The 21,977-nt window shown below is 44.4% G+C and overlaps 1 protein-coding gene across 1 annotated transcript in view; it reads left to right on the top strand.

The window, feature by feature from the left end:
* Positions 1-21,977, top strand: part of SMG1 (SMG1 nonsense mediated mRNA decay associated PI3K related kinase) — a gene marked incomplete in the record, with an annotated part of 420,057 nt that overhangs the window by 264,390 nt on the left and 133,690 nt on the right. The window contains 2 exon segments of the mRNA XM_077448938.1: positions 7,657-7,795; positions 7,884-7,993. Coding sequence (XP_077305064.1) covers positions 7,657-7,795; positions 7,884-7,993 — 249 coding nt within the window.

The following is a 21,977-nucleotide window of genomic DNA, read 5'->3' as shown; positions in this document are numbered from 1 at the left end:
CCCTATTGCACGAAACTACGTACCCGTATGTATTTTTGTGCTTGCGTCACTGTGGGCACGCTGCACAGCGGGGAAGCCAATGCGAGGGTTCGGCGCCCGCGATGTCCGTTGGCCACCCGCGGTCGCTTCTCAGGGAGGCAGAACAGGGATTTGCCAGTGTAATCAAAGCAGATGCCCGTTCTGACAGAGTTCAGTGAGATCGTCAGTTCCTAGGGATCAGGAACAGCGATCTCGCTGTACTCCCAGTCAGTCCACTCCCCCCCCACAGTAAGAAACACCTCTCTAGGACAGAACCATTTTATTTTATTAAAATGAGCGTACTGAGGTTTGTAATGTTCGTTACATACTCGCTTGTGGCACATTTAAGCCCCTCCCACTGTTGATGCAATCTTACCACACCCACACTTTCGGCATGGCGCTACTATATTGCCACACCATTTTTCTTGTGGGGGTGCCAAAAATTGACCATCCCCGAGTGCCAGATATGCTAGCTACACCACTGAATCTGGCGGTATTGTCAAAATAAAGATGGGACACTGACCCAGCAATTCAGATGAGCTAAAGGCTACTATCAAAGCAACCTTGGCTTCCATAACACCTCAGCAGTGCCGCAGGATGATCTCCTCTATTCCACGCCGCATTGATAGTTATTCATGCAAAAGAAACCCTGACCAAGTATTGAGTGCATGCTATAGTGTACATGAACATACTTTTTCAGTAAGCCAACATTTCTGTTTTTAAAAATACTTTTTTTTTTTTTTTTTTTTGGTCTCATGTAGTAATCTAATTTTCTAAGATACTGAATTTTGGGTTTTTAATAGCTGTAAGCCATAATCTTCAAAATGAAAAGAAAGGCTTGAAACATTTCACTATATGAAATATGAGTGTCACTTTTTGAATTGAATTATTGAAATAAACTTTTTGATATTCAAATTTTATGGGATGCACCTGCGTAGTTCGAGTGTGTGTGCGTGTGTTTTTAGAAGTATAGGCTCCTCTCCTCACTTTGATTACTCTGGCTCTCTTAGTAATTTCTAATGATTTACTTTTACCTAGGAATCGATTTTAAATGTAGAGTCGATATTGCTAACCACACTTTTTGCAGTGCTGCTCCGCACTACAGCATGCATTTTGTGGCATGGAGCCTGCAGTGCACTTCACACAGCACAGGAAACTCTGTGATTGGAGAAGTTGGTCACATGGTTGGGCTTTTTTTTTTTTTTTTTTTCCTTTCCTCCCATTCAATTTTTTGGTCATTCACTGACATTGTACCTTGAAGGTCAGTGTAACGCAAAGCACATTTGTAAAGTGTTCACAAATACTTTACCACACGATCCTCAATGCAGGAGGTACAATGACAGTACGCCCATACTGCTGCTTTTGTATAATAAGGAAAGTTCCAAATAAGCTGGCCATTAATTAGTAATGGAGTGGAAACCATTTTCCTATGTCTTGATAAAGGTTACTGAAGAATTTCTTGGATTTCATTACTTGCTCCTTAAAATGGAGTTCCACCCAAAAATGGAACTTCCGCTTTAAGTGAAGGTGACCCCCTGACGTGCCATACCTGGCATGTCATTTTTTGGGGGGGATGGGGAGCATATACCCTCATTTTAGGGGCATGCACTTCCTCCTCTGGGTCTGCGGAGCCGGAAGGAAGTTCACCTCTCCCCCCTCCCTCCGTGCAGTCTTCTGGGACACGTCACGGGTCCCAGTATATTGCCCGGCCAATCGCAGTGCAGCTCGCGCATTCACATACCTGACTGTGAAGCCACAGTTGGGTGCCCACAGTCACAATGCCGGGGGAGAGGAGCGGGGCTTTGTTTGCCTGCATCACTGGACCATGGGACAGGTGAGTGTCTGATTTATTAAGTTGGCAGCTACACTATTTGTAGCTGCTGACTTTTATATGGGTGAAACTCTGCTTTAACTAGCTAAATGGTCACATTAATCCTTTACCTGTTCCTCATATAGTTGCTATTGCTTATGGAGGATTTGGGCTACTGTTCAGCTTATACTTGGGTGATTGCCTCTGCAATATTCAGTAATTAAAGTGTTGCTACAGGTACAGTGAGGGGAAAAAAGTATTTGATCCCCCGCTGATTTTGTACGTTTTCCCACTGACAAATTATCGGTCTATAATTTTAATGGGAGGCTTTTTTTTGTGTTTTTTTTTTTTTTTACAGTGAGAGACAGAATTACAACAAAAATATCCAGAAAAATGCATTTCAAAAAAGGTTATAAATTAGTTTAGCTTTTTAATGAGCGAAATAAGTATTTGATCCCCTATCAATCAGCAAGATTTCTGTCTCACAGGTATATTCTATACAGATAACCAGCTGGGATTAGGAGCACTCACTTAAAGGGAGTGCTCCTAATCTCATCTTGGCACTTTTGCGATTCGGCACTGCGTTGCTTTAACTGACAATTGCTCGGTCGTGCGACGTTGCACCTAAACAAATAAAGCTTTCTTTTGGTGGTATTTGATCCCTCTGCGTCTTTTATTTTTTGCGCTATAAACAAAAAAAGCATAAATGTTGGAAAAAAACGCAATATTTTTTACTTTTTGCTATAATAAATATTCCCCAAAAATATATAAAAATATAGGGTGATATGTATTCTAATACATATATTTGGTAAAAAAAAAATCACAATAAGCGTATATCGATTGGTTTGTGCAAAAGTTATAGCGTCTACAAAATAGACTGCAACATTATGGCGGATTGATCGGATGCTTTTGACATGGTTTTTGGGACCATTGGCATTTATACAGTGATCAGTGCTATGAAAATGCACTGATTACTGTAAAAATGTCACTGGCAGGGAAGGAGTTGTCACTAGTGGGTGATCAAGGTGGGGATTGTGTTCCCTAGTGTGTGCTCTAACTGTAGGGGAGATGACAGATCGCCTTTCATACTCTGTATGAACAGACGATCTGTCCCTTCTCCCCTCAGAGAACCGGAAACTGTGTTTACACACACAGATGCCGCTTCTCGGTGTGTCAGCAGTAAGGAACACCCCCCCAGTTCGGTTCGCACCAGAACCTGCAAACAGACCTAAACTTCCTGTGAATTTTAGAACCCTATTAAAGTCTATGGGACTCGAACGTTCAAAATCAAAAGTGCTCATTTTAACCTCCTCGCGCCCGCCCTATAGCCGATTTACGGCCGTAGAGCAGGCGCGTTCGTTTGGGCGGTCGTCCCTGGACGGCCTGATGTTTACTTCCGCAATGCGCGCCGCCGCGGGCGCGCATCGCGGAAGTTCTGTGTTCGCCGTGTCCCCCGGGGACAGGCAAACACAGATCGCTGTAAACGGCCAATCACAGCGGCCGTTTACAGCGTGATCGGCGTGTCCAATGGGAGATGATCTCATATGTAAACATATGAGATCATCTCGCAGCGCCGCTCTCCTTCCTCGCACAGACAGTGCGAGAGGGGAGAGATGAACGGCTGCAGCGGCAGCCGTTCTGATTCCGGAAAAAAAAAAAAAAAAAAAAATGAAATAAAAAGTGCCATCCGCCCCCAGCAGTGCCATCCGCCCCCAGCAGTGCCATCCGCCCCCAGCAGTGCTATCTGCCCCAGTGCCATCCACCCCAGTGCTACCTGCCCCCAGTGCCATCCACCCCAGTGCTACCTGCCCCCAGTGCCATCCACCCCAGTGCTACCTGCCCCCAGTGCCATCCACCCCAGTGCTACCTGCCCCCAGTGCCATCCACCCCAGTGCTACCTGCCCCCAGTGCCATCCACCCCAGTGCTACCTGCCCCCAGTGCCATCCACCCCAGTGCTACCTGCCCCCAGTGCCATCCACCCCAGTGCCACCTGCCGTCAGTGCCACCTGCCCCCAGTGCCACCTGCCGTCAGTGCCACCTGCCGTCAGTGCCACCTGCCGTCAGTGCCACCTGCCGTCAGTGCCACGTGTCGTCAGTGCCACATAGTGCCATCTGTCATCAGTGCCACGTATCAGTGCCATTTGTCATCAGTGCCACCTGTCAGTGTCACGTGCCATCTGTTGTCAGTGTCACGTGTCATCAATGCCACTTATCAGTGCCATCTGTCATCAGTGTCACGCGTCATCGGTGGCATGTATTAGTGCCATCTGTCATCGGTGGCACATATTAGTGCCACGTATTAGTGCCATCTGTCATCGGTGCCACGTTTCAGTGCCACGTGTCATCAGTGCCACGTATTAGTGCCACGTGTCATCAGTGCCACGTATAAGTGCCACGCGTCATCAGTGCCACATATTAGTGCCATCTGTCATCAGTGCCACATATTAGTGCCATCTGTCATCAGTGCCACCTGTCATCATTGCCACGTATCAGTGCCATCTGTCATCAGTGTCACGTGTCATTGTCCTGGTGCTTCAAAAGTGTAATAAATAGTCAACAAGTTAGATGTGTAACTTATGTTCCTAGAACACATGATGGCGCTACCTGCATGTTGGGCCTCTCTATGTGGCCAGGCTGTGAAAAAGTCCCACACATGTGGTATTGTAATACTCAGGAGGAGTAGCAGAATTTTTTGGGGGGTGTCATTTGTGGTATACACATGCCACGTGAGAGAAATAACCTATTACAATGACAATTTTGTGGAGAAAAAAAAAAAAAATGAAAAATCTTAATTTTGCAAAGAATTGTGGGAAAAAAATGACAACATCAAAAAGCTCACTATACCTCTTACTAAATACCTTGGAATGTCTACTTTCCAAAAAGGGGTCATTTGGGGGGTATTTGTACTTTCCTGACTTGTTCGGGTCACAAGAAGCGAGATAGGCCACCAGTACATCAGATGTGATCAATTTTGTGCGATTCGCACCACAGCTTGTAGACTCTCTAACTTTCACAAAGACCAAATAATATCCACTAATTTGGGTTATTTTTACCAAAGACATGTAGCAGTATAAATTGTGACCAAAATTTATGAAGAAAAATTAATAATTTGCATAATTCTGTCACAGAAACAAAGAAATATGCGTTTTTTTTCAAAATTTTCGGTCTTTTTTCATTTATAGCGCAAAAAATAAAAACCCCAGAGGTGATCAAATACCACCAAAAGAAAGCTCTATTTGTGGGAAAAAAAGGACAAAAAATTCATTTGGGTACAGTGTTGCATGACTGAGTAATTGTCATTCAAAGTGTGAGAGCACCGAAAGCTGAAAATTGGTCTGGGCAGGAAGGTGTTTAAGTGCCCTGTAAGCAAGTGGTTAAAGACTTATATGCAAGTTATTGTCCTAAAAAGTGTTTGGGGACATGTATCAATGCAAAAAAAAAGTTTTAAAAATTGACTTTTTTCAGGAGCAGTGATTTTAATAATGATTAAAGTGAAACAATAAAAGTGTAATATTCCTTTAAATTTCGTACCTGGGGGGTGTCTATAGTATGCCTGTAAAGGGGCGCATGTTTCCCGTGCTTAGAACTGTCCCTGTACAAAGTGTCATTTCTGCAGGAAAAAGTCATTTAAAAGCACTCGCACTATAATGAATTGTCTGCTCCCCGTAATACAGAGAACGGTCATTGAAGGTCATTGATGAAAAAAAAAAAGCGTGGGGTTCCCCCCAAATTCAATTACCAGGCCATCCAGGTCTGGTATGGATATTAAGGGGGACCCCGCATCAAATAAAAAACAAATGGCATGGAGTTCCCCCCAGATATCCATACCAGACCCTTCAGGTCTGGTATGGATTTTAAGGGGAACTCCACGCCAAATTAAAAAAAATGGCGTGGAGTTCCCCCCAAAAATCCATACCAGACCCTTTATCAGAGTACACAACCTGGCAGGCCGCAGGGACGAGAGAGCGCCCCCCTCCTGAACCGTACCAGGCCACATGCCCTCAACATTGGGAGGATGCTTTGGGGGTCTGTGACCCCTCAAAGCACCATGTCCCCATGTTGATGGGGACAAGGGCCTCATCCCCACAACCCTGGCTGGTGGTTGTGGGGGTCTGCGGGCGGGGGGGCTTATCAGAATCTGGAAGCCCCCTTTAACAAGGGTACCCCCAGATCCCCCCCCCCCCCATATGTTTGAAATGGTAAGGGGGTACAAAAGTACCCCTACAATTTCACAAAGAAAGTGTAAAAAATTGTTAAACACACACACACATCGTTGGGAAAAGTATTTTATTAAAAAAAAAAAAAAGATTCCAGCGATGGTAATCCACTCTTGCTATCCAGCGATGGCTGATCTCTTTCCCCGGGGTCCAGCGATGGCTGATCTCTTTCCCCGGGGATCCAGCGTATCCATCCTGTCTCCACCGGAGACACTGCGGGAATCCACGCACACCGTTGGGAAAAGTCCTTTATTAATAATTTTAAAAAAATATTCCAGCGATGGTAATCCACTCTTGCTATCCAGCGATGGCTGATCTCTTCCCCGGGGTCCAGCGATGGCTGATCTCTTCCCCGGGGTCCAGCGCATCCTTCCTGTCTCCACCGGAGACACTGCGGGAATCCCGGCAGCCTAACACGTCTTAGCTGAGAATGGGCCCAACCATCACCTGTGATGTACGGGTGACCCCGCCCCCCTCTGATGTAACGCACACATTAGAACACAGGGAGGGAATATGCTTAACCCCTTCATCATCCCCTAATGTTAAACCCCTTCCCTGCCAGTGACACAATACACAGTAATCAGTGCATTTTTATAGAACTGATCTCTGTAGAAATGCCAATGATCCGAAAATAGTGTCGGTGTCCGATCTGTCCGCCGCAATGTCAGTCACGATAAAAATCGCAGATTGCTGCCATTACTACAAAAAAAAAAAAAAAAAATGCCATAAATCTATCCCCTTTTTTGTAGATGCGATAACTTTTGCAAAAAACAATCAATATACGCTTATTGTGATTTTTGCCAAAAATATGTAGAAGACTACATATTGGCCTAAACTGAGGAAGACTTTGGGGGGGGGGGGGGATATTTATGATAGCAAGAAGTAAAAAAAATTGGCGCTATTTTTTTTTTTTTTTTTTTTTTTTTAATAGCGCAAAAAATGAAAACCACAGAGGTGATCAAATACCACCAAAAGAAGGCTCTATTGGGAAAATGTTGTTTGGGTACAACATTGCACAACTGTGCAATTGTCAGTTAAATCGACGCAGTGCAGTATCGCAAAAAAGGGCTTGGTCAGGAAGGGGGTAAATCCTTCCGGGACTGAATATTATTATGCCATGAGTAACTGTTAAAGTTGTGTGTGCTCTCAACCAAGATATGTGTGAGATGGTTGGAGCCATATCTTTCCAGTTGTGTAGCATCTTGGCAACTGCAAATCAAAAGGAGTGTAAGATTGCAAGCTTCCTTGGTTGTAAAGGAAAGAAGTTTTGTTCTGCTTTAAATTGTTTGGGGTAAAATTTGTATAGCGTTTTGTATGGGAATAGGAGCCACCTGTGTTTTGTGAGCAATTGTTCTTTAATACATGGAGTTTCTGAATCGGACTAAATTTTGTATGTAATTTTGTCATAACCATGCAAAATCTGATGGACATCACAAGTCAATAGCAATCTGGAGTCCATTAATCTATGTATTTAAGCCCTGTGTATCATGATTATAACCCAACCCACCTCCCCCACCCCCTCAGTTTTCTTCCAAGCGAGCACCAAAAACTGTTCTTTTTTTGAACTTGTATTACAAATTATCATTGGCTTGATTTTTATGTTTTTGCAGTCCTACGCCAGATCAACAGCTGTAATGTCAATGGTTGGCTATATCATAGGTCTGGGTGACAGGCATTTGGATAATGTTCTGATTGACATGACAAGCGGGGAAGTAGTTCACATAGACTACAATGTCTGCTTTGAAAAAGGTAAATATTCATACTGCTGTTTTTTAAATGGCTATCGCTTAGAACTGAGCAGTGTTTTTTGATGCTTATTCTGTATGTTATCTCATAGGGAAGAGCCTACGCGTTCCTGAAAAGGTTCCCTTCCGAATGACCCAGAATATTGAAAGTGCACTGGGCGTGACAGGGGTGGAGGGAGTTTTTCGTCTGTCTTGTGAGCAGGTACATATAATACTTGTGCAATTTTGCAGGCATTTCTCTAAGTCCTCTTGCAATTTGCTGCCTGAAAACACTCGGGCAGCTCAGACATTAGTACTGTGTGCGCAAAAGGCCTAAATTGTGCAGGAGAATTATGGCTATGACAAATCTTAACAGGTAGTCTGTAATAGGTCATGTCAGTTTGTTATAGCTTTGCTTAAAGTTTTAAAAGTACCATTGAACTTGTGGCACATTGGCCTAGCCAAACTTATAGGGGAAAGGAAAAGAAACACAACGCCTCTAAGTGCAGTATTGGTAAACCATTTGATAAGTCAAAAGTGAAACTACTCACAAAGGCCCGTGGAAGGAGCAAGCATGCTCCGAACGCGAAGGCACCACCTTCCCGGGCATCCGCAAGTGACGTCATCTCCGATCGTCCCCGTGTTCCGCCTTCCCTGATGTTCCCATGGGCTACAAATGCTGGGATCCACCTGCACAAGCTGTCAGCTGCACTTCAGAGACAGACATTTAGGAGAAGCTCATAACAAAACTAGAAATAGAGGCTTTTCTTAAAATTTTACTTTGGACCCATCAATCCCATTTTGTTTATGCATGTACAGTTTTGGTTAAATGGTGATTACTTTATCAAATTAAGTGATTTTGTATGTAGCCAAATGTGGACACACTAAATTGATTTTTCAGAATGTTAATTGGGAACCCAGTGTCTGAGGTCGTTTTTAGCCTCTAAGTTCAACAAAGAATAATTCACCACTCAGTCAAGTGTTACATATGGGGTTTATCTCTTTCTGGCTTAGTTTGAGTATCTGCACTGGACCGCAGCAGTGTAATAATGGATAATATAACACCCTGTGATGTCTATTTTTTCCTCCAGATTTGATCCAAGGCATTCGGTCCTATCATCAAAATAAGAGGTTTAATTTTGCAGGGAATTGATTTCCACCCACGTCGGCATCTCTAACACTTGAGAGTTAGCAGAACTGATAAAACTTCACAATGACATTTTATTAACTCCCAGTACCCTCTGTTTCTATTAAAGGCTTCATTCTCCAAAAACTTAATAAAAAAAACTATTTTTGTGGGAGCTCGTATATAATGGAGCCGAATCACCTAGAAAAAATTGATGTGGGGAATAAAACCTTAAACATTTAATATGAAACCTCAGTCCCCAGCTGTATATTGCACCCCAAGAGGCTTGCGCCAACTGAACAATCTAGCACATGGACAAAAGATGGCGGGATTTCTTTAAGAAACATTAAAATGGTTTATTACAAAAATCAAATACAAAAATTCCCCAAATCCTGGAAGCCCACTCCCCTAATTGTCAACAAGCGTATTCCTTCACCATGAAAATAACAAAACGTTGTCTTAATTAAAATAAAGCCCGGACCTTTTCACAGAGAACTATGAATGAAAAAAGCCATTACCCAAGGGTTAAATCCACTAAAAATTCAATGTGTGACTACTTCTTCCACCCACCCATGATATGCAGAAATTGGAGATAATAATGCAGAATAGCAAACCCCTGATAGATAAAGCACAGCAGGAGATAAGAACTAATTGTGGCATAACAATTCACTCATCCACTTGCATAGACAAGAAGGCATGCTATATATTTTCTCCATAGAGAAAGTACATCTTATTAAACTTGTGTTCTTAACCACTTCAATACAGGGCACTTTCGCCCCCTTCATTCCCAGCCCAATTTTCAGCTTTCATCGCTCTAGCGCTTTCAGTGACAATTGCGCGGTCATGCTACACTGTACCCAAATGACATTTTTATCATTTTGTTCGCACAAATAGAGCTTTATTTTGGTGGTATTTATTCACGACTCCATTTTTTTTTTTTTTTTTTTGTGATATAAGCGCAAAAAAAGCGGAAATTTGGAAAAAAAACAATATTTTCTTTTTTCTATTTTAAAAGAAATCCAATAAAATCAAATTTTGTCATAAATTTAAGCCAAACGTATTCTGCTACATGTTTTTGTTAAAAAAAAAAAATCCGTTAAGTGTATAATAATTGGTTTGTGTGATCACGGACATATGTACGCAAATGATCATGTACATATGTGTGCAGGTGATCACGTACATATGTGTGCAGATAATCATTGGGACATGTGATTTTAGTGGGACATATGTGGGGGACATGTTTTTATTATTAGGGACATGTGTATTTATTATTTTGGGACATGTATGTTTTGGGGACATGTGTGGGGACATTGTGTTTATACTGTGTGGTGTGTTTACACTGTGTGGTGATTTGTGTTTACACTAGACTGGTGATCAGTGAGTAAAAAGCTGTAAAAAAACAGCTCATACTCACTGATCATCAGCCGGCTGCAGCGATCTGCTCTCCTCTCCTCAGCGATGACTTCTGTGTGAGGAGAGGAGGAGCCGATTGCCTAGCAACCGGCTGTTTGTTTACATCACATGACGGCCGTGATTGGACACGGCCGTCATGTGATCAGGAGGGCCAATCACAGAGCCCTCCTGCCGATCTGAGATGCACCGTGTCTGGGTGACACGGGCGCATCGGGATCACGCCGATGCGCGGGCACGCGATCCCGCTCCTTCTGATGGACGTTCCTGAACGTCCTATCAGAAGTAGACGGCTCCCACCCGGCCGTATATGTGCATTGGCCGGGTGGGAAGTGGTTAGAGAGTAAATGCATTTATGATAAGCATCGGGTGTTAGTGAAGTGTCCCACCGTTAGGCTAGAGATTGCTGGCTTTCAAATGGCAGGAGCAGTGCAGCAGAAAATGTTAAGCATAGGTGCATTTACTTATTTTAAACTATTTCTTTATCGTACATCGTGGGACAGAACCTAAGTAATTGGGTTATGGGCCACCTTCAGGTGATGGACACTGGCACACCCTAAACAGGAAGTTGCCTCCCTATATAACCCCTCCTCTTACCAGAAGTTACTCGTTTTTTTCGCCTGTGTCTAAGGTGTTGGTTACGAGTGAAGATGTACTCTGAGGAGCTCCAGGAGCGATCCATGCTGGATTTAAAAAACCTCCACAGACTGGATCCATCAAAGCCACTGAGGCCTAAGGATGATACCCGGGCCTCGCATAAAAGGCTTACAGGCAAAACCTCATTCTTCTGAGGGCTGGACCCCAGGAACCAGGACTCTTTTTGGTCATGCTACATTACCTAAAGTTGCTCCTGAGGGGTGCTATACAGGTCCAAAGGAGTGGAACCCCTATTAAAGGACCCGGTCTTTTAAGATTTACTAACGCTGCTCACTGTGATGGGTGAAATTTGGATCTGTCTGTTTTCAGCAGTATCCTGCAGTGAAGAAAAGGGAAGGGAAAAAGCTTAGGAACTGTAAAAAGTCCACCTATGCCTTTTTCCTCCATATGAAAAACTTTATAATGCCTTAAAATCTCAGCAGTTCTGTGCCCAGCTTTAAACAGCATGTGTGTCCCAGCAGCAGGAGGGGCTTCTTAATTGAACAGAGGTGTTCCTCTCCCCCCTGGGGAAACAAAGGGGCTTGGGGGGGGTATAGCCAATTGTTATCTATAATGGCTCCTGTGTAAAACACTAATTGCCTCATACTGCTGAGAAAAGTCCGCACCTATGCCTTTTTCCTCCATATGCCTTTTTCCTCCATATGAAAAACTATATACTGCTGAGAAAAGTCCGCACCACAATTAAGGCTTACCTGTAGGTCCAAGAAATATCTCCTAAACCTACACGGTTTAGGAGATATTTGCCGAAAGACAGGCACCGCTGTCTACGCAGGCGCACTGAGCGCGGCACCGTCAGCGGCGATATGCCACGAGTGGCGGCTCCCATGCGCGGGAGTGATATCGCGGCTTCGCCGAATGACAGCGGCGGAGCAGCGAGACCCACTGAGAAGATGGATGCGCCGGACTACAGGGGACAGCGGTGACATCGCTAGCTCCTGTGTCAGGTAAGTGACACATAATGGACTACTATGCGATGCATAGTAGTCCATTATGCTTTACCTTTGCAGGGAATGAAAGAGGAAGTAAACTCATCAGGGTTTGCTTCCTCTTTAAACACTCACATTTTGTGGTCAGAGTCCAGTTTAATAAGTCTTGTGTCACAGCCTGTATATTTCAAAGACCACATGTATATAGAAAGCATAGATATTCTGAAGCGCCAGCAGCTCTCTGATTGTCAGAAAATCTCTTAATAGCAACTGAAGAGAAGTCTGTCGTACAGGAGCTCTGGGGTACATAAGTGATGTATACAGGCATTTCCAGTACAGGAAATACATTGTTACTCAGCATCAAGCTGATCTTTATGGTGAAATTATTTTGCTAGACTATTGCTCAGCAAGTAGTAAATTTTTACTAAAGAGCTACCATACAGGTACCAAAAATTCCACCCCCAGGCGCTGGTAACTCCAGTCATTCTTCCACACTGTCATCCTCTCCGAAGATACCAGTTATGGCAAGCCAGGGTGAGTCATTGGAACCAATTGGTGGTGCAACTGCTTCTCACACTTCAGCCCCTGTATGTGACTGAAGATGCATTTTCCTCTGCCCTGCAGAGCCTAGAACGAAGATTATAGCGTCTAATCGCATCCTCCATCCAAACAGAGAGCTAGATCATCATTTTATGATCCATAAAAGGCGTGCTAGATCCCCCTCCCACCTCAAACCCTTTACCAAGGGAACAGTGGGAAGAGGATGAGTATTGACCTCAGGCGATCAAGGTGAAAAACAAGCCGATTTTTTTTCTCTGTGGAGGAAACAGTTGAATTATTTTTCAGCCTCGCAATCTGAGAAATTGCTGGTACAAACTCTTACGGAGACGGTTCGTTCCACTTTCATGCTACCCCTAGCAGAGTCAGCTGAAAGTTTGCTTTCTTCCTTGGGTTCTTTAAAACCCTTACAGCCTTTTCATGAGTTTCCGGGCCATGCATTACTAGAAAAGTTTTTCTGCTGACTGGGATCAAACATGTAAGCATTTTCTCCCTCCAAAGAGATCTCAGTTCTCTATCCCATGGAGGAGAAATTCACCAAAGAATGGAAAATTACAGCAGTTAATGCTGCGATTTCCAGTGTGCACAAAAGTTTAACTTGTCCAGTAGACAATGCACAGATGCTTAAATATCCAACAGATAAAAAGTTGGAATTCCTGTTAAAATCCTTTTTTTTTCCATGGCAGGTGCGGTTACTCAGCCTGCAGTTGCAGCAATAGGCATCTGCCAGTCCCTAAGGGACCAGTTTAGACCCTTAAAGAGGTCCACGATTTGGCTGAACTACCAAGGGCGCTATGTGTTGTCATAGACGCCATGAAAGACTCTATTCACTAGGCGTCCCGCCTTGCACTTGTCCTGGTACACATGCGTAGGACCCTGTGGTAAATAAAAAATTTAAAAAATTCTCTTACATTCACTGACTGACACAGCTCCTTTATTCTTGACCATCGGGTTGTTACGCCACCTTCAGGCAAGGATTAGGCAGAACATGTTAACATGTACAAAAAACAGAACTTTCTAGTTCTGTCCCTTCAGTAACAACTCCCCAGCCTGCTTCCTGCAGCCTGTTTTTTTTTTTTTTTCTTCCTAGTGAAGATGGACCTAGGAACCCTGCGGGCCCATCGGTCCGGGGATTTTTTTGCAGAAGTTTTCTTTTGCGCAAGATTAAGATCCTGTTATCTGCCATCAACAGCTGGCTGGATGACAGGCTGGATACCCTGATCCTTGTAGTCTCCCCAGCCTGGCCAGCGAGCGTGCGCAGTACATAGCTACGCGCTGGGTCGGCCACGACATGCCCCTCAGGCTCCAGGGGCAGCTGGTTAGAGCAATGCTCGGGGCACACGTATGACCGGGCTACTGATGTCTGAGTATGTGTGCCATGGCCAGCAGCCACCCTGTACTGATCGGAGAGTGGGTCTGTGATGGAACGTCCCCAGCTCATCCGGAATGGTAAGTACAGCTCTCCCAGCCTCGGAGGGCCTGAGCAGCTGGGCATTCCCTGGGAGGTTGATTCGGGGGTCCCTCTCTTCTCTCTCTGTCCCTATCTCCTCTCCCCCCGCCTGTGGGGGATGCTGCATGGGCTGCTGAGCGTTGTGTGCGCCATATAGATGGGGGTCCCCGGGGGGCTCTCACCTTGGGTGGGTGGCTGTGCCCCTGGGTGTCTGGAGGTCTGCACATGCTGATCCCCATAGTACTGTTCTGCCGCTATTTTCTCTGTTTTTTTTTCACTGTGTCTCTGTGGCCAGTTGTTTGGCGGCCATGTTTGGTGTGACACAGGGAGAAGCATGGTCAGTAACCATTTTACTGTAGTTCAATGGCCATTTTCCCTGTGATTATGTCCTTTATACTGGACGCTCGGTGGCCATTTTGTTGTAGCCCAGCCCGGGTTTTTTTGCCCAGTGCTGGTCCCTGAGGCTCAAAACAGCGCGGTTTCTTCTCGAAGACACCTGGGAGCTGACACAAGACGCAGGCACGACTAGGTGAATGGCGCAGAACTCAGTCAGGGTGGTTAGTCCTGCGGCGGGGGCCACTCAGCCTGCAGCAACTAGGAGGATGGGATTATACACTTATGCCAAGTCCCCAAGGGTGGCAGACAGGGTGGGTTAGCATGGCTTCAGAAACTGTTGTTTCTTCCCCCTAACTCCCTGCAATTGCAACCTGCTCGTCTGCAAACAGTGCAGTGCCTTTGGACACCTTGTTGGCAGTCCTGAAAACGTTCATTGCCAGGGTGGAGGCGGTGTGTGGTGCAAGGTGGAAAAGCGGAGCCTGATTTGGCTGAAATGCTGATCGGTGGGCCAGGCATCCAAAAAAAAGCCTTGACTGATCTACCCTTCCTTGGTGAGCGGCTCTTTGGATCCTCGTTGGATGACATTATTAACCATGTCACAGGGGGAAGAGTACCTTGCTCCCACAGGCCAGGAAGACTAAGGAGCCATGCTACAGGCAAGGGCCCTCTCTTTCCACTCAAGAGGTTTTTTTTTCGTCCGTCCGGGACTTCGGCTAAGCGCTCCCAGTCCAACAGGACGACCTCTGAGGGACAAAAGCGTCCCTGGAACCGCAAGCCTGTGAGCAAAAGTGCTAACGCATGAAGGTGTTTGCCCCCGCCGTCATACAGGTGGGGGGTCACCTTCTGGCGTTTTCAGCCCGGTGGGCCTCTTGGCTATCTCTTTTGGCCATCAAACACTCTTCCCTTCAAGCATACCCTTACTCCCTGCTCACTGGGGGGCCCTATTAGGGACAGTATTGGACCTGCTAAGCCGCAGGGTGGCAGTGCCTGTTCCGGAGTCGGAAAGGTTTCAGGGGTTCTACTCCAATCTGTAGTCCCCAAAAAGGACGGGGTATGTCCAATTTTGGACCTAATATCTTCAATTGCTTTGTTAACATTCAGAATCGCTCAGTAGTTGCTGCACTAAATCAAAGGGACTCCCTGTCGTCTTTGGACTCCAAGATGCGTACATGCACATACCCATATGCGTCAGGCATCAGAGGGTTCTGCGAATTGCAGTCGGGGAAGCCCGCTACCAGTTCGTGGCTACCCCTTTTTTGGTTTGTTTTCAGCAACCTGAGTCTTTACCATGGAATTGACTCCAATTTTGGCGTTGAGACAACGTGGGATCGCAATTGCAGGTTATTTGGACAATCTCCTTCTGAGAGCAGCTTCCGCCTCAGAATTAAAGGAGGATGTGGTGATCACAATGCAAACCCTGCAGGAATTTGGGTGGCTGTTGAACCTAAAAAAAGTCATACCGATTCAGAGCTTGGAGTACCTAGGCTTACCGATGGACTCCATGGAAGTGAGTGTTCTCCCTTCAGACAAAACTGCAGACTCTCAGAGCAGCGGTAAAACTATTGCTGAACCGCAGGTGATCGTCTCTGCGTTTCTACATGCGAGTTCTGGGCCTCATGGTGGCCTCCCTCGAGGCGGTACCGTACGCCCAGTTTCACACCAGAGTCTTGCAGAAGGATATATTGACAAAATCAGACATATCTCCGTTATCCCTGGATCTGCAGATTCAGGTGAGCCAGTCAGTCAGGTACTCCCTGCTTTGGTGGCTGAGGTCCCCGGCACTTCAATGCAGAGGTAGCAACGACTTCCCGCACCGGACTGTGATCACAACAGACACCAGCCTGACCAGCTGGGGTTGAGTACTGGAGTATAGGCGACCCAGGGTCTTTGGTCGGGTGCGGATCCAAAGTTGCCGATCAGTGTGCTCGAATTCCGAGCTATCGGGCTTTGCCTCTCCACATAGTCAATGAGACTACAAGGGCTTCCGATCATGATCAGCTCAGACAACGCCATGGCGGAGGCATGTCAGCCATCAAGGAGGAACAAGTAGCTCGGCTGCAGCACGGGAGGTCGCTCACATCCTTCAGTGGACAGAGTGACAGGTACTGGCCTTGTCGGCCATTTACATCCCGTGAGTTTAAAACTGGCAGGCTGACTACCTAAGTCGCCAGATGCTGGGCCCAGGAGAATGGTTGTTGCATCCAGAGATGTTTAGGCTACTGTGCGTGCGGTGGGGCACACCAGACGTGGATCTCCTGGCCTCCCGTCTCGATCGGAAGGGGCTGAGATTCGTATGCAGGATAAGAGATCCTTGGACAGATGTGTCAATTCACGCTGGTGGGTCCATGAGATCAGTACCGACTGATCTACAACTTCCTCCGCTAAAGCTACTGCCACGTCTGCTCCATAGAGTGGAGGCTGAGGGGGTTCCAGTAGTAATAATGCCCTGGATTGGCCTCGGCGTCCCTGACGCGCCGACTTAGTACGCCTGATTGCGAAGGCTCCCTGGCGACTGCTGTTGCGAGAGGAGCTTTGGTGTCAAGGTCCGATTCTCCATCTTGTTTTACCTTTGCTGGTTTTAACGGCATGACTGTTGAGCGCCAAATGCCTATGGTACCGAGGCCTATCGGACTCTGTGATCTCAACTGTTGGGAGCACGAAATAATCATCTCGGAAGATATGCCGTCGTACCTGGAAGGCATACATCTCTGTGTGAGGAGAAAGGATGGCATCCGTGCACCTTTTCAGTTTCCAGGATCCTGCTGTTTCCACATCAAGGAGTAGACCAGAAGTTGTCTTTAACCACTTTCAGACCAGACCATTTTGCTGGCTTAAGACCACTTTTTGCGATTCAGCACTGCGTCGCTTTAACTTACAATTGCACGGTTGTGTCAAACTCAATTTTGTGCTCCCACACAAAATCGACGTCCTTTTTTCCCACAAATAGAGCTTTCTTTTGGTGGTATTTAATCACCCCTGCGGTTTTTATTTTTTGCGCTATAAACAAAAAGAGTGACAATTTTGAAACTATTTTTTACTATTTGTTATAATATCCTAAAAAAAAAACAAGGAGAAAAATATTGCGCTAACCAAAAATTTATGTGAGAACAAGCAGCTACATACGAACATAACCAAATTCATAAATAAAACCAAACAATATAATGTAGCGCTAAAAAAGTGTGTTTTCACAGCACACTTTTAGCGCTATATTATATTGTTTTGTTTTATTTATAATAAATATCCCCCAAAAATATATTTAAAAAAACGTTTTTCCCTCAGTTTAGGCCGATACGTATTCTACGTATTGGGGAAAAAAAGCAATAAGCGATTTATTGGTTTGTGCAAAAGTTATATCATTTACAAAATAGGGGATAGTTTTATGGCATTTTTATTAATATATATATATATATATATATATATATATATATATATATATATATATATATATATATATATATATATATATATATTATTATTATTTTTTTTTACTAGTAATGGCAGCGTTCAGCGATTTTATTTTTTATTGTGACTGCAACATTATGGTGGACACATCGGAAATTTTGGACACATTTTTACTATTGTCATTTATACAGCAATCGGTGCTATACAATTGCACTGATTCCTATGTAAATGACACTGGCAGTGAAGGAGTTAACCAGGGGTGGCAGTGTAGGGGTTAAGTGTTCCTAGGGGCGTGTTACTAACTGTGGGGGGATGGGCTTTGTGTTAGTGAACACTGATCTCTGCTCCAATCACATGGAGCAGAGATCAGTGTCACTTGTTGCTAGGCAGAATGGGGAGATACTGTTTACAACGGCATCTCCCCGTGAGACGATCGCGGGTATACCCGCGGCGATCGAGACCTTGGGACCTGCGACTGGGCTCACGGGGGTCCCGACGTGAGCGTGTCGATGGCGCAAGTGCTATGGCAGGACGGCATATAGAAATGGACATCCCTGTACGCCAATATGCCTGCCCGTGCCATTCTGCCCACGAACATCATTGTGCGCCTGTCGGGAGCTGGTTAAGCACCATTAAAGGACCAATATCAGCCTTGACTCTCTTTTTCAGTGACCTCTGGTGTATCACTCTCTAGTAAGCACTTTTGTTCAGGGGGTCAGATTTGTAGTTCCTCCGGTGTGTCCACCGTTACCCCTGTGGGATCTGAACCTGGTGTTATCGGCGCTTCAGAAACCGCCATTTGAGAACATCAGAGGAGTTCCTTTGTTGACTCTTTCTCAGAAAATGGTCTTTCTAGTGGCCATTTCATCAGCCAGGAGGTTTTCAGAACTGGCGGCCTTGTCTTGCAAGTCACCCTATATGGTTACCTATAGGATAAGGTGGTGTTGCGTCCACAACCTTCCTTTCTGCGGAAGGTGGTTTCGCCGTTCCACATCAATGAATATATCGTGTTACCATCTCTGTGTCCTAAACATACACATCCTAAGAGGTGGCCCTTTATTTCCTGAACGTAGTCAGGGCTATAAAGCTAGATTTTAGTAAGTAAAAAAGGAAAAAATCGTGCTACAAAATAATTTGAAAAATTATACAAAATCCAATACTGCTGCAGTTCTGTTATATACCAAAAGTTATATACTTGTAAACATAAAAAAAAGGGGAGAAGAAGAACCGGCTGTCCTAAAAAATTTATCTTAGGGTATACGCCCCCCGTATGGGAGACTATATATGCAAAAACAAACAGTAAATATAGTGCAGTGTCACATATTACATATGTTAAGAATAACCCAAAATGCACCTCCCATGTGGGAGACTATATATATATATATATATATATATATATATATATATATATATATATATATATATATATATATATATATATATATATATATATATATATATATAGACAAACAATAAATATAGTGCAGTGTCACAGATTACATGTGTTATAAATAACCCAAAAATACAAGAATAGCACCGTTACCTACAAGATATATAGGAGAAAAAAATAAGTGAAAGATATATTAATACATACACTTCAGAAAAAAAAATTTGATATAACGTAAGCAATCAAAAGATCTAAAAATCTAAACACCCTCAATCTAAATGTGTCCTTGTTTGATAGTCCTTAAACTGAATCCATAAAAGCAATAAGTTGCAAAAAACACCACGTGTCACATCTGGTAGCGTTGACTCTCTGATTTATATTCCAAGCCGCGAGGCATACTATAGTGCACCACCACCAAAAATTGAGATTGGCTCCTTACCAGACGTCCTTAAATGGTACGCTCTAAGAGATCAAGCCAGACTATACGTGTTCCTCAATCCTCCAAAGACTCCACCCTCATCCAAGACCACAATTCATAGGGGCTCCAAAGCATTTATGTTAAATGGTCCACCTCCCTAATCCGATACAGGCCCCACCGTTTCCCGATACCGCCGTCCTACTCAGACTTCTGGCTTGATCTCTTAGAGCGTACCATTTAAGGACGTCTGGTAAGGAGCCAATCTCAATTTTTGGTGGTGGTGCACTATAGTATGCCTCGCGGCTTGGAATATAAATCAGAGAGTCAACGCTACCAGATGTGACACGTGGTGTTTTTTGCAACTTTTTGCTTTTATGGCTTCAGTTTAAGGACCATCAAACAAGGACACTTTTAGATTGAGGGTGTTTTAGATTTTTAGATCTTTTGATTGTTTGCTTATGTTATATCAAATGTATGTATTAATATATCTTGCACTTATTTTTTTTCCTATATATCTTGTAGGTAACAGTGCTATTCTTGTATTTTGGGTTATTTATAACACATGTAATATGTGACACTGCACTATATTTATTGTTAGTTTATATATATATATAAATATAGTCTCCCACATGGGAGGTGCATTTTGGGTTATTCTTAACATATGTAATATGTGACACTGCACTATATTTACTGTTTGTTTTTGCATATATAGTCTCCCATACGGGGGGCGTATACCCTAAGATTAATTTTTTAGGACAGCGCGGTTGTTCTTCTCCCCTTTTTTTTTATATAAAGCTAGATTTGTCTGCTACGGCTCTCCTTTGGGAGTTAGATTCTCTGTTCATTTCGGTAGCTGGTCTGAAAAAGGTATAGCTGTCTCATCGACCACCATTTCCAGGTGGATCAAACAGATGTGGTAAAGGCCTACGCCTTGAAGGGGCAGGTGCCCCCCTTTCCTGCTATGGCCCATTCCACCAGGACAATTGGGGCCTCTTGGGCTTCTGACATTGAGTGTCAGTCACTCTGGTGTGTAGGCGGCGATTTCGTCCGTTCACATTTTTACCAAATTCTACAGAGTGGATGTAAGCGCATCGCCTGATGCCTGCTTTGGCCGCAACGTTTTTGTGGGCGGACGTTTAATTTTGTAATTCTGCACTCCTTTTTCTGTTTAAAGAAAATAGTTACCTTTTGAGTATAATGCACTGTTGCATTGTTACGACAAGTTCTGATGCGATTAGATAAGGTGGTGTCTCCCCTGTTGGGGAGCACTTCTGATTGTGGGTGAAGTTCTTTTATGCTGTTTCCCATCCATTGTTATGATACTGCTTGGGGATGTCCCGATGGTTAAGAATAAAGGAGCTGTCAGTCAGTGAATGTAAGAGAAAATTGGATTTTTGTACTCGCCGTAAAATCCTTTTCTCTAGAGTTCACTGACTAAGCACCCTCCCCTCTTATTGATTACGTTATAGTGCTTGTTGACGTACTGCGGCTGCAGGAAGCAGGCTGGGGGGTTGTTACCGAAGGGAACCGCCCTTAGGCAGAACTAAAAAGTTCTGTTTTTTGTACATGTTAACATGTTCTGCCTAGTCCTCTCCTGAAGGTGGAGTAACAACCCGATTGTCAAGAATAAAGGAGCTGTGAGTCAGTGAACTCCAGAAAAAAGGATTTTATGGTGAGTACAAACATTTTTTTTCAGCCGAAGCACCTTGCAAAAGGCTTGTGACTAGCTTCCCTTTTCATAAGGATCGACTATTTGAGGAGGATTTGTTCAAACACATCCAAATTATTTATAGTGGGAAAGGTACTCTTTTGCGTCCTTCATTTAAATGGACTCCTTCCCCTGTGCATCCTCCTCTAGGCAGTGGCGACGGCTTCCACCATCAGACTCTAGAGGAAAGCCTCAGGGTCAGGCCCAGGCACAGAAAATTCAACCCCTGTATACATGACTGAAAATGCGTTTTCCTCCGCCCTACAGGGCCTAGAAGGAACATTAGTGACTTTAATTGCATCCACTATCCAAAAGGATAGGAAGCCTGTTAGATCCCCCTTCCCCATCTTAGACCCCTTATCAAGGGAACAGTGGGTAGAGGATGAGGGGTTACCCTCAGGTGATCAGGAAGAAAGGTATATTTATTATTACTCTGTGGGGGAAACAATGGTAGATGATCCTTTTTCAGCCCTGCAATCTTAGAGATTACTGGTACAATATCTTATAGAGATGGTTTGTGCCTCTTTCAAGCTACCTGTAGCAGAGTCAGCTGATCTGATTCTTCTTTAGGTTTCTAAAAACCTTCACAGCCTTTTCAGGCGTTTCCTGTTTATGCACAGAAGAGCAAGCTTTGGAGTTTTATTCAACAGACCCATTCTAGATCTAAAGAATCTAAATCTGTTCCTGAAGATTTGCTCCTTTCAATGGAGTCGATCAGGTCAGTAGTTTCTATCCTACAAGGAGAACTTCTAGCGACATCAGGGATGCATATCTGCATGTCCCTGCATTTTCCACACACCTGAGGTCTTTGCGGATCGAAGTAGAACAG

The sequence above is a fragment of the Lithobates pipiens genome, unplaced genomic scaffold (genome assembly GCF_037356315.1).
Source record: "Lithobates pipiens isolate NorthernLeopardFrog02 unplaced genomic scaffold, aLitPip1_a1.2 Scaffold_22, whole genome shotgun sequence".
NCBI lineage: Eukaryota > Metazoa > Chordata > Amphibia > Anura > Ranidae > Lithobates > Lithobates pipiens.
This window is presented reverse-complemented; position numbering and strand designations above follow the sequence as displayed.